The sequence below is a fragment of the Malaclemys terrapin genome, chromosome 1, assembly GCF_027887155.1.
Source record: "Malaclemys terrapin pileata isolate rMalTer1 chromosome 1, rMalTer1.hap1, whole genome shotgun sequence".
NCBI lineage: Eukaryota > Metazoa > Chordata > Testudines > Emydidae > Malaclemys > Malaclemys terrapin.
The window spans coordinates 313,933,021-313,946,915 of record NC_071505.1 but is presented as its reverse complement, the minus strand read 5'-3'; the positions used below and the strand labels follow the sequence as shown (position 1 = coordinate 313,946,915).

Below are 13,895 nucleotides of genomic sequence, written 5' to 3'. Positions count from 1 at the left end.
TGATGGTTAGTTTGGTTTTTTTGCAACAGTGTAACACCGTTGACTCATTTAGCTTGTGATGCACTGTGACCTCCCAATCCCTTTCTGCAGTACTCCTTCCTAGGCAGTCATTTCCCATTTTGTATGTGTGCAACCAATTGTTACTTCCTAAGTGGAGTACAATGTACCCCCACACCTAAGAGGTTGGAACGCCAGTACTTTGTCCTGTCCAAAAAGGGCTGACTTTTTTTTCCCTCGCGCACACCTCTTCTGGAACACTCTCACCCCCACTTCACTAGTGGTGCACGCAGCAACTGAGCAGGCGAGACAGCACTCACATGCCTCCACCCTCCTGGATAGGGCAGCAAAATGCCTTGACCTTCTGGGCCATAAGACATACATTTCCGTGGCCATGCAATTCCACATCTCTAACAAGAAGGCTCTGCTAGTGAAGTTTGACTTTAATAACTATGCCAACCTAACAGAGTTCCTGGAGGATCTGCTGCAGGACAAACAGCAGTGTTTCCAGGCCCTGGTGGAGGAAGGTCACTTGACGGCCAAGGTCAGCCTCCATGCTGTGGTGGATGCAGCGGATGCATCCTCCCGCTCTCTCACCACAGGTTTCATCATGCAGTGAGAGTCCTGGCTGCAATCCTCTGGGTTCCTCAGGAAGGTCCAGACCTCCATCCAGGACCTTCCCATTAATAAGAACAAGCTATTCTCCACAAAGACAGATGAGTCCCTCCACTCTTTGAAGGACTTGAGTGATGTTCCCGTCTCTCGGGATATAGAATCATAGAAGATTAGGGTTGAAAGAGACCTCAGGAGGTCATCTAGTCCAATCCCCTGCTCAAAGCAGGACCAACCCCAACTAAATCATCCCAGCCAGGGCTTTGTTAAGCCGGGCCTTAAAAACCTCTAAGGATGGAGATTCCACCACCTCCCTAAGTAACCCATTCCAGGGCTTCACCATCCTCCTAGTGAAATAGTTTTTCCTAATATCCAACCTAGACCTCCCCCACTGCAATTTGAGACCATTGCTTCTTGTTCTGTCATCTGCCACCACTGAGAACAGCCTAGCTCTATCCTCTTTGGAACCCCCCCGTCAGGTAGTTGAAGGATGCTATCAAATCCCCCCCACACACACTCTTCTCTTCTGCAGACTAAATAAGCCCAGTTCCCTCAGCCTCTCCTCATAAGTCCCCCCAGCCCCTTAATCATTTTCATTGCCCTCCACTGGACTCTCTCCAATTTGTCCACATCCTTTCTGTAGTGGGGGGCCCGAAACTGGACGCAATATTCCAGATGTGGCCTCACCAGTGCCAAATAGAGGGGAATAATCACTTACCTTGATCTGCTGGCAGTGCTTCTACTAATGTTGCCAAGAAGGCTAACGGCATATTGGGCTGCAAGGGCACACTGTTGACTCATATCCAGCATCTCACCCACTGTAATTCCCAGGTCCTTTCTGCAGAACTGCCACTTAGCCAGTTGGTCCCCAGCTTGTAGCAGTGCATGGGATTCTTCTGTCCTAAGTGCAGGACTCTGCACTTGTCTTTGTTGAACCTCCATCAGATTTCTTTTGGGCATTCCTCCAATTTGTCTAGGTCACTCTTGACCTTATCCCTACCCTCCGGTGTATCTACCTCTCCCCCCAACTTAGTGTCATCTGTGAACTTGGTGAGGGTGCAATCCATCCCATCATCCAGATCATTAATGAAGATGCTGAACAAAACCAGCCCCTGGACCAACCCCTAGGGCACTCCACTTGATACTGGCTGCCAACTAGACATTGAGCCGTTGATCGCTACCTGTTGAGCCTGACGATGTAGCCAGCTTTCTATCCATCTTATAGTCCATTCTTCCAATCCATACTTTTTTAACTTGCTGGCAAGAATACTGCGGGAGACTGTATCAAAAGCTTTGCTAAAGTCAAGGTATATCACGTCCACCACTTTCCCCATATCCACAAAGCCAATTATTTCATCATAGAAGGCAATCAGGTTGGTCAGGCATGACTTGCCCTTGGTGAATCCATGTTCCCTGTTCCTGATCACCTTTCTCTCCTCCAAGTGCTTCTAAATGGATTCCTTGATGACCTGCTCCATAATTTTTCCGGGACTGAGGCGAGGCTGATGGATCTGTAGTTCCCCGTATTCTCTTTCTTCCCTTTTTTAAAGATAGGCACTATATTTGCCTTTTTCCAATCATCCGGGACCTCCCCCGATTGCCATGAGTTTTCAAAGATAATGGCCAGTGGCTTTGCAATCACATCAGCCAACTCTCTCAGCGCCCTCGACTTGCATTGCATCCATCCCCATAGACTTGTGCATGTCCAGCTTTTCTAAATAGTCCTTAACCTGTTCTTTAACCTATTCATGTACACTGACACCCTGTCAGAAGCAACAGAGACCAATTTTCCGGTCACACTCCCTATGCCCCATACAAGGTCACCTACCCTTGGTATCAGGAGCCTGCACGACACCGCCCCCAGTCCCCAGGGCTTCTACTCTCCGTACTTTCTCAGCCTGAAAAAGGGAGGAGGACTCTGCCCTATACTTGATCTCCAACTGCTCAATATATATATCAGGAAAGCCAGGTTCTGTATAGTGACACTCACTTGCATCATCCCCTCCCTTTCCCAGGAGGCATAGCTCTGGACGTGAAGGATGTGTACTACCACATCGACATCCATCTGGGCCACCGCAGGCATCTTTGCTTCCGCGTGAGCGACAAGCACTACCAGTTCAGACTTCTCCCCTTTGACACTGCGATGGCCCCAAGAGTCTTCACTGAAGTCTTGGTGGTCATGGCTGCTCCAACTAAGACTACTGGGGTACTCTATGTTCCCTTTCTTAGATGACTGGCTTCTGGTGCCTCCCCAAGATGGCATTGATCATCCGTCCTCTCTGCTGTCTTCTCACCACACTCGACGGCTTGACGTCTGTTTCAATGAGGAGAAATCTGTGTTCATCCTGATGCAGACAGTCCACTTAATCGGAGCATGCCTGGATTCTGTAGCAACTCAGGTCTCTCTCCTGCCAGGATATTTCGCTGCCCTGATGGCCCTACACTACAACTCACACACCAGAGTGCGCCGCTGTCTGTCTCTTTGTGGGCATATGGCAGCCTGCACCCATGTGACTCTGCATGCCCATCTGCACTTGCGCTGTCTACTGCTGTGGCTCCTATCAGTCTGCAGACCACACTTCGACCACATGGCCACCACACTGATTGTCTCACATCCAGTCCAGGCCTCCCTCACATGGTGGACCAACCCTTTCAAGTGATGATAGGTACCTCCTTTGCCACTCCTTTCCCAACCACCACCCTCACCACAGACGCCTCCCTAGCCAGTTGGGGTGCCCACCTGGTCAGCCATGCCACCCAAGGGGCTTGGATTCAGCATGAAGCCCACATACACATCAATAGCCTGGAGATGCAGGCTCACCTCATCTGCCATATGTTCCTGCCCTTATCTGAGCTCTCCACATTCAGCTCCTTTCTGACAATACCACTGCGGTGGCATACGTAAACAGGCGGGAGGGCACCAAGTCCTAGTCACTTTGTGTGGAGTCCATCCGCTTCTGGAACTGGTGTATCCACCACAATGTCCTACTCCATGCAGCGTACCTCCTGCAAGTGCAGAACTCTCTTCGGACACACTCAGGTGGACCTGCTACCTCAATTAAGAGTGGGAGCTACACATACCACTCCGCTCTGTCTGCCATGCCTGGGGCATTCTTCACTGGGACTTCACCACTCACAAAAACCACAAGTTTCCCCTCTACTGCTCCTGGGGGACCATGGAGCGCAATTCCCAGGGCAATGTTCTCCTTCTTCTGTGGTGGGACGGTCTCTGCTATGCCTTCCCCTATTCCCCTCCTTTCCCAAATACTGCGCAGGATCTGTTGCAATTGAGCCACAGCCCTACTGATAACTGTTTTGCTCTGACAGTTCTGGTTTTCAGACTCTCCCCCCGCCCCTCAATCTACTTCCTCACACTGCCAGACCTCCTCACCCAGCACCAGGGCAGAGTCTGACATCCCAGACCAGGCTCGCTTCACTTCACAACCTTGGTTTTTGGATGGGACTTGCATGTAAACAATGCCTGCTTGACATCGGTACATCACCTACTTAAGCAGCAGACGAGAACATAAGAATGGCCATAGTGAATCAGACCAAAGGTCCATCTAGTCCAGTATCCTGTCTTCCGACAGTGGCCAATTTCCAGGTACTTTAGAGGGAATGAAGAGAACAGGTAAAGATCAAGTGATCCATCCCGTGTTGCCCATTCCCAGCTTCTGGCAAACAGAGGGTAGGGACACCATCCCTGCCCACCCTGGCTAGTAACCACTATCCTCCATGAATTTATCTAGTTCTTTTTTGAACTCTGTTATAGTCTTGGCCTTCACAACATCCTCTGGCAAAGAGTTCCACAGGTTGACTGTGCCTTGTGTGAAAAAATAATTCCTTTGGTTTGTTTTAAACCTGCAGCCTATGAATTTGATTTGGTGATCCCCAGGTTCTTGTGCTATGAGGAGTAAATAACACTTCCTTATTTACTTTCTCCACACCAGTCTTGATTTTTATAGACTTCTATCAAATCCCAAGCTGAAAAGTCCCAGTCTTATTAATCTCTCCTCATATGGAAGATGTTCAATTCCCCTAATCATTTTTGTTCCCCTTTTCTGTACCTTTTCCAATTCCAGTATATCTTTTTTTTGAGATGGGGTGACCACTTCATGCAGTATTCAAGATGTGGGCGTACCATGGATTTATATAGAGACAACCTATTTTCTGTCTTACTATCTGTCACTTTCCTAATGATTCCGAACATTCTGTTAGCTTTTTTGACTGCCATTGTATATTGAGTGGGTGTTCACAGAGAACTATCCACAATGACTCCAAGATCTATTTCTTGAGTGAAAACAGGTAATTTAGACTCCATCATTTTATATGTATAGTTGGGATTGTTTTCCAATGTTTATTACTTTGCATTTATCAACATTGAATTTCATCTGCCATTTTGTTGCCCAGTCACCCAGTTTTGTGAGATCCCTTTGTAACTCTTCACATTCTGCTTTCCACTTAACTATCTTGAGTAGTTTTGTATCATCTGCAAATTTTGCAACCTCCTGTTTACCCTTTTTTCCAGATTGTTTATAAATATGTTGAACAGTACTGGTCCCAGAACAGACCCCTGGGGGACACCAATTTTTACTTCTCTCCATTCTGAGACCTGGCGATTTATTCCTACTCTTTGTTTCCCTTTTGTGAGGGACCTTATCAAAGGCTTTCTGAAAATGTAAGTATACTATATCCACTGGATCCCCCATGTCCATATGCTTGTTGATCCCCCTCAAAGAATTCTAATAGATTGGTGAGGCATGATTTCCCTTTACAAAAACTATGTTGACTCTTCCCCGACAAATCATGTTCACCTAGATGAGCTTCCACACAGGCTTACTATGCTGTGAAATTGAAGCGTTTCACCTCCTGGGTGCAATGCCAGCATCTCCCCCTTAGTGATGTCTCCGTCCCTACCATCCTGGACTACTTCCTGGATTTAAAGACTTCAGGCTTTTCCCTCAGCTCAGTCCAAGTCCACTTTATGGTATTTAGTGCCTTCCTCCCACCAATGGATGGCCACTTGGTGTTTTCCCACCCCTCCACCACCTGCTTTCTGAAAGGGCTGATGAACACTTCCCACCAGTCCTTAAACCAACTCCCCCCTGGAACCTCAATCTTGTACTTTCTGCCCTCATCAGACCTCCCTTCGAGCCCCTGGCCACATGTTTCCTCTCACACTTATCCATGAAGGTCATATTTGTTGTGGCCATCACTTCCACTAGGCAGGTCAGCGAATTGGGAGCCATGATGGCTGACCTCCCCCATAAACTTCCATAAAAAGTTTTGTTGCATGTTTACCCTAAGTTTCTCACAAAAGTGGTCTCTGAGTTCCACCTCAACCAGTCAATCCATCTCCTAGTCTTCCATCCTAAGCCATACTTCACTCCAACAGGCAGGACTCTGCATTCATAGGATGTCCGCTGTGCACTTGTGTTCTACCTTGACAGGACCCGCTCTTTTGCACCTCTCCATGCCTTTTCATAGCCCTTGCAGAAAGGTTGCTAGGCCAACCCCTTTCTTCACAGCTCATATCGAAGTTCATCTCTACCTGCATCATAGAGTGCTACAGGTAGTCAGGATTACAGCCCACTGCTTTACGTACAGCTACCTCCGCCTCCCTAGTGGACATCCCCTTGCAAGACATATACCAGGTGGCAACCTGGCGCTCTGTGCGTATCTTCACCACCTACTGTGCCATCGCCCAGGGAGCGACGGAAGATGCAGCTGTGGGCTGTGCTGTCCTGCAGACAGCGATACCTCGTTTGTCCTCATACCCGCCTCCAAGCTGAGCTTTGCTTGATTCTCACCTGCATTTGGATACATATAGGAACCATCACTCAAAAAAGAAGAGGAGGTCACTTACCTGTAACTGGATGCGTGATCCCTATTTGTATTCCAATACCCACTCACTGTCACCTCTGGTACGGACTGCGCTACTTAGTGTGAAGAGGGTGACTGAGGGACCGTCTCCCTGCATAGCCTCTTAACCTCACCTGGAGCACGAGATAACATATCACGCACATGCACATCAGTGGAGACTGCTAGTGAAAACTTCCTGCTTCAGTGTATGGCGCACATGTGCACCCAAGTTTGGAATACAAATAGGGACCACATATCTTGAAGAACTGCCAGTTACAGGTAAGTCATTTCCTCTTTCATTACTATTATGTTGTCAAAATCTCAGCCATGATGTTATGTGCATTATGGCAGTAGTCTACTTTGTTTTATTCAAACAGGAACGTCCAGATAATCCATGGGGCAAAGTATCTGTTAATCTTTATTTTGATGGGATGTCACTTTCTTCCTTTATGGCATACCACAAATACTGCATTTTTGAAGATTGTCCGGATATATCCAATCTGGTAAGTAAGATTTATTTTTTGTTTTTGCTGCTCTAGTGGCTCTGAAAGATTAAACATTTAATCAATTTATGGTTGTGACCCTCCCCCCAGGTTATTGTCATTAATACTTTGTCACACTTTAATGCCTTTTTGGTTTGTTGTATGTTACTAATGTCTAAAAATGTATAAATCAGCAATGTCAAAGGCATAGTTTGCAAGTAGAAAAAAACATAGGTACAACTTCTTGCCAAAGTGACATGGAAATTCTTAGGAAATTTCAAACTCTGTGCTCTTGAATTCATCCATAGCAACAGTGATAACTGTACTGAAAATGATAGCTACTTAATTTTAAATTTTATTAATGAATTTATTATTTTAAACTGATATAAAACTTAGTTCTTCTTCGAGTGATTGCTCATGTGCATTCCAATAGGTGTGTGCATGCACTGTGTGCACCATCGCCGAAAAGCTTTTCCCCTAGTGGTACCCGTCGGTTAGACTGTGGAGACCCCTAGAGTGACACCTTTATGGCGGTGTATATATGTCCCTGCTGACCCGCCGCCTGCTCAGTTCCTTCTTACCGCCCATGACGGTCGTTGGAACAGCTCAGTCTTTTGTATCTGCAAATGTGTTACCTAGTGGTTCCCTTGTTTTTGTGTGAATAGTGGTTAGTTAGTTGTTAATAGTTGTAGATCTGTTTAGCTTACTTCATGGGGCTTTCCCCCCTTCTACTCTCCCCGGCACCAGGGCATGCCTTGGTTGCAGGGGTTTAAGGCGTGCTAGTGGTGGGCAAAACCTATGTCCACAAGTGCTCCTCACGCCACCTGTCTCAAGTGCCTCGGGGAGGGCCATCAAACAGATAAGTGCCCAATTTGCCGGAGCTTCAGATCCCGGACTAAGAGGGAGCAGGACTATCGTCTGAAGCTCCTCCTGATGGAGTCGGCCCTTCAGCCAGAGCCGACACTGGCATCCTCGGTGTGCAGTGCACTGGCCTCGGTGTGGGATGTCCCGGCATCGAGGAAGGACTCCACCAGCGAGCACCAACACCGCTCCCCAGGCTGCAAGGCCAGTACCATGAGGTGTCACCGTTCACGTTCCTGGTGCCGCATAAAGAAAAAGAAACCAGACGGGACGTTCCCTTGTCAAGAAACCGAGGGGGGATTCCAGTGGGGTGCATCCTCCGGCGGGACACCGTCGATCTGGTGCTCAAGAACCGATGACGTTGATTCTGGCCCGAGTGGCAGAGCCATTGAATCCGGTGAGAATGGACTCCCCTACCCGGGACGATTTGGAGGAAGAGCTTGACCTCTCTTCCACTCTGGACACACATGAGGTAGTTCGAGACCTCATTGCCATGATGGCACAGTACCTAGCTTCGCAAACTCAGGCACCACCAGTAGCACCGGCGACGGCACAACTGCAGTGTCAAGCCTGGCACTGCTGACGGCTCCAACATCCGTCGCGGCACCGATGGCAGCATCGCCATTGATTCATCATCGGGGGAAGCCCATGATGTTGCAGCACCGATCTCCGTCTCCCCGGTACTGCTCACTGGTACCATCAGGCTCTGGTCCCCCATGGTCGGGTACTGTATACTTGTCAGAGTTGGACGCCGAATCGTCTGTCTCCCGAAGCAGCCACTCCCGGTCCCGGCACCGTAGGCCCGCGGAACAACCAGCACCAGCCATCACTTGGCCACCCCAGTGGCAGGGCCCAGTACAATGGCCCTTTTGGACCCCTAGGCCCTACCACCAGGCTCAGGGATCCAGGCCGGTATCTGTAGTGTCGGCCCCCCTGTACTCCTCCATCAGCAACATCGCTGGCACGCTACACCCCTAGGGCCCCTGAGGACTCCGTACAAGACAGGGCTGCTGAACTGCCACAGGCAAGCGCAGTCCCTCCTCCACCAACGTCGGTGGCTCCTGAACCTCTGGTCTTGGGGAGCTCTGAGGTACCTGACCCGACCTCCAGAAAACCAGAGGGGCTGGAAGACCCCGTCCCGGGAACCTCTTCACTGGACGAGGCAGTGGTGGGCACATCTACCACTCTACCACCAATGGACACCAAAGGCTACCAAGACCTGCTCAGGAGGGTGGCAGTTAACCTTAACCTCCAGGCAGGGGAGGTTATGGAGAACGCGGAGCCAATGGTGGACATCCTCACTCCCGAGGGTCCTTCTAGAGTGGCCTTACCCCCATAAGGACAGTTCAGAACTCCACGAAGGTGCTCTGGCAAACCCTGGCCTCTATACCACCAATGGCTAAAGGGGGTCAAGAGACGCTACTTTGTGCCGCAAAAGGGCTATGAGCACCTTTTTACCCACCCCCAGCCGGGGACTCTGGTGGTGGTTGCAGCAAACCACAAGGAGCGGCATGGACAGCCAGGCCCTGCACCTAAGTCACAGGACACCAAGAAGCTGGATCTCTTTGGCCATAAAGTCTATTTGATTGGTGGGCTCCAGCTTCGAGTAGCGAATCAGTAGGCAGTGCTTAGCCGATACGCCTTTAATTCCTGGAGCTTGTTGGCTAAGTTCCAGGAGTTAATCCCGGCCGACTCTCAAGGAGTTTGGTGCGCTCCTTGAAGGGGGTAGAGTGGTGTCTAGGACCGCCCTCCAGGCAACACTGGATGCGGAAGACTCTGCGGCTCGAACCATGGCCACCGCCATTGCAATGAGGCGCAGCATGTGGCTCCAGGTTTTGGGTATCCCACTGGAGGTCCAGAATACCATACAGCACCTCCCTTTGACTGCAAGGGCCTGTTTGCTAAAAACAAGGACACGGGCCTGAATAGCCTAAAGGACTCTTGTGTGACTCTGAAGTCTCGGGGGCTACGCACCCCAGGACCTCAGAGAAAGCCCTTTACACCTCAGCCCCCATCCCGCTTCTACCCTGGGCCTCCTAGACGAGATCCATCAAGGAGAAGGGGCAGGAATAATAGGAGGCGCCCACCGCACTCCTCCTCGCACCAAGGCTAGGGTTCAGCCAAATAGGCTTGGGGCCAGTGGGCTAACTTTTGAAGATGCGCCAGAGGACGGCGCACCAGTAGCCATCTTGGATTCCCCCCCCCCCATTTTGTGAATCGACCTTCCCGCTTCTACCATGTTTGGTCTCAGATCATGTCAGACCGCTGGGTCCTCAGCATGGTGGGGGCATGATATTCTATCCAATTCTATTCCCTCCAGCCCTCCTGTCCCTCTTCAGGGACCCCTCTCACGAGCAGCTCCTTTTACAGGAGATGCAATCGCTCCCAGCTCTAGGGGCAATAGAGGACGTTCCTCAGGAATTCAGGGGCAAGGGGTTCTACTCCTGCTATTTCCTCATCCCCAAGGCCAAGGACGAGCTTCAGCCTACCCTGGACCTACGAGACCACAACACATTCATAAACAGGGTGAAGTTTCGCATGGTCTCTCTGGCCACCAACATTCCCTCCATGGATCTGGGAGACTGGTACGCTGCCCTCGACTTGAAGGATACGTACTTTCACATTGCTATTATCCCAGCCCACAGACCCTTTGTCAGATTCGTGGTCAGTGGCCACCACTACCCGTTCAGGGTGTTCCCATTTGGCCTCTCAATGGCCCCCCGGGTGTTCACCAAGTGTATGGTGGTCGTGGCAGCCTTCCTCCGCAGGCACCAGGTGCAGTATTCCTGTATCTGGACAACTGGCTCATCAAGGCCGAGTCCCACGCATGGGTGGCAGAACACATGTCCCTGGCCAAGGCTACGTTTCATAGGCTGGGACTTGTATTGAACGAGCCCAAGTCCACATTGACACCCACACAAAGAATAGAGTTCATCGGCACTCTCTTGGACTCCACGCACACAAGGGCAGTCTTTCCGGAACTGCGTTTCAAGTGCTCGCGGACATTATCAAGCCTTTACTCCGCTTTCCCACAACCACGGCCAGAAACTGTATGAAACTATTGGGGCACATGGCAGCCTGTACATACATGGTACAGTACGCCAGGCTGCGCTTTCAGCCCCTCCAGGCGTGGTTAGCACAAGTGCACAGACTGGGCAGGGACCCATTGGACTTAATAGTGACCCTCCCGCCTCGGATTCTCAACTCTCTCCACTGGTGGCGGTAACCACTGCTGGTTTGTGCGGGAGTACCCTTTGCCAAGACCCAACCTACGCTCTCCCTGGTCATGGATGCCTTGGTGCTCAGTTGGGGAGCACATCAGGGGAATATCAGAACCCAGGGCCTCTGGTCCCATACAGGGCTATCCTTGAACATCAATGTAAGGGAGTTGAGGGCGGTTTGCCTGGCATGCCAAGCAGTCCAGGCCCGCCTTCAGGGCATGTGCATATCAGTACACACGGACAATACTGCAGCGATGTTCTATATAAACAAACAGGGTGGTTCTCACTCCTCTCCCCTGTGTCGGGAAGCCCTCATGCTGTGGGACTTTTGCACTGTCCATTCTATACACCTACAGGCGTCTCACCTCCTGGGGGCGCAGAACGAGCTGGCAACTGACTCAGTCGCTCGTTCCATGGACACAAGTGGTCCCTCGGACCGGACATGGCTCACTCGATTTTTCCAAAGGTGGGGCTCTCCCTACATGTACCTGTTCACAATACGGGGCAACAGGAAGTGCCAGAGGTTCTGCTCCTTCCTGAACCCAGCCCAGGCTCCACCGTGGACGCCTTTCACTTGTCATGGACGGATCACCTGCTGTACACGTTCCTGCCATTCCCCCTCATACACAGAGTGCTCCTCAAGACTCGTCAGGACAGGGGTTCTTTGATCCTCATAGCGCCAGTGTGGCCTCGACAGCACTGGTTCACCATGTTACTGAACCTCTCAGTGGACAGACCTGTAGTGCCCCCTCTCTGTCCGACGCTAATCACACAGGACAGGACCACGGCTGTCTGCAACCCCCCAACCTGGAGTCCCTCCACCTCATGGTGTGGACGCTCCATGGCTGAACCCTCTTGAGCTTCAATGCTCTCGCTCAGTGAGGGAGGTCCTGTTAGGAACTAGGAAATCCTCCACTCGAGCCACGTACCCAGCTAAGTGGAAGCATTTCTCCATTTGGTCTCGACAAAGGGGAACTGAGCCACAATCAGCCCCAATTCCCATTACTTTGGACTATCTTTTATATGTCAAGCACCAAGGGTTAGCGATATCACACCTTGCGGCCATTTCGGCCTTTCACCTTTCATTTCGGTAACCCCATGGTGAGCAGGTTTCTAATGCTGTTTTTGGTAGGGCAGTCCTGCATTCAGCGATCAGGTGAACTCCGACACCTCCCCCTGGGTAACTGCTGGGAAGTCCCTTATTGGAATGCACATGAGCAATCACTCGAAGAAGAAAAAAATGGTTACTTACCTCTCGTAACTGTTGTTCTTTGAGATGTGTTGCTCATGTCCATTCCAAATCCCGGTGGCGCCTCCCCACTGTTGGAGTATTCCGGCAAGAAGGAACTGAGCAGGCGGCGGGTTGGCAGGGCCATATATACACCACCATAAAGGCGCCACTGTAGGGGTCTCCACAGCCGACCTAACAGGTACCGCTAGGGGAAAAGCTTTCCGGCGATCATGCACGCGGCACATGCGCACACCTGTTGGAATGGACATGAGCAACACATCTCAAAGAACAACAGTTACGAGAGGTAAGTAACCATTTTTATGGACTATCATCCAAAAGGTACAATAGTTAACTTCAGAAAAGCATTTAAACTCTCAAATTATTTTTAAGGACACTTCTTCAGTAAGATATCTAACTCTCCCTGCTTCTTCTGATCTTGTTTCTCTAGAAGTGGCAGAAACTTCAGGGGGAGTGGCTTTTTCTCACCTCATCCTGAATAACATTTCCTCTCTATGGAGAGGGAGGAAGCCAAGATTTTTCTTCTATGCTTTGTTTTTGCTCCACTTTATATTCTCACTGCTCTGCACTTTCAGAGAATCATAGAAATGTAGGGCTGGAAGGGACTTCAAGAAGTCAAGTCCTGTCCCCTGTGCTGAGGCAAGACCAAGTAAATCTAGACCACCCAGATAGGTATTTGTCCAGCCTTTTCCTTAAAACCTCTAATGATGGGGATGCCTCAACCTCTCTTGAGAGCCTATTCCACAGCTTAACTACCCTTATAGTTAGAAAGATTTTCCTAATATCTAACCTTAATTTCCCTTGCTTCAGAATAAGCTATTACTACTTATCCTACTTCCAGTGGACATGGAAGACAATTGATCACATTCCTTTTTATAACAGCCCTTAACATATTTGAAGACTATTAGCAGGTCCCCCTCAGTCTTCTTTTCTCAAGACTAAAGATGTCCAGTTTAGAAAAACCTTTTTCAAAGGTCAAGTTTTCTAAGCCATTTATTTATTTATTTTTGCTATCCTCTGCACTCTCTCCAATTTGTCCACCACTTTGCTGAAATATGGAGCCCAGAATTGGACATAGTACTCCAGCTGAGGCCTCACGAGTGCCAAATACAGTGGGATAGTTCATCCCATGTCTTAGATTCAACACTCCAGCTAATATATGCCTCAATTATATTAGCCTTTTTTGCAGCTGCATCACATTGTTGACTCATGTTCAATTCACAGTTCATTTTAACCTCCAGATCTTTTTCAGCAGTACTACCACCTAGCCAATTATTCCCCATTTTGTAGTTGTGCATTTGATTTTTTCCTTCCTAAGGTAGTACTTTATACTTGTCTTTATTGAATTTCACCTTGTGGATTTCAGATGAATTCTCCAATTTGTCAAGGTAATTTTGAATCATAATCCTTTCCTCCAAAATCCTAACAACCCCTTCAAGCTCGGTGTCATCCACAAGTTTTATAAATATATTCTCCACTCCATTATCCAAGTAATGAAAATATTGAAAGGTACCAGACCCAGGACTGACTCGTGGGACTCTACGAAATAAATCTCTCCAGTTTGACAGCAAACCAATGATAAACTAGTCTTTGAGAACAGTCTTTCAATTA

At 49.4% G+C, this 13,895-nt stretch overlaps 1 protein-coding gene across 1 annotated transcript in view; it reads left to right on the top strand.

Moving 5' to 3' along the window:
- The window catches only part of RNF17 (ring finger protein 17), a 228,577-nt gene that overhangs the window by 179,039 nt on the left and 35,643 nt on the right, over positions 1-13,895 (top strand). The window contains exon 33 of the mRNA XM_054015507.1: positions 6,849-6,974. Coding sequence (XP_053871482.1) covers positions 6,849-6,974 — 126 coding nt within the window. The remainder of the gene's footprint in view (positions 1-6,848; positions 6,975-13,895) is intronic.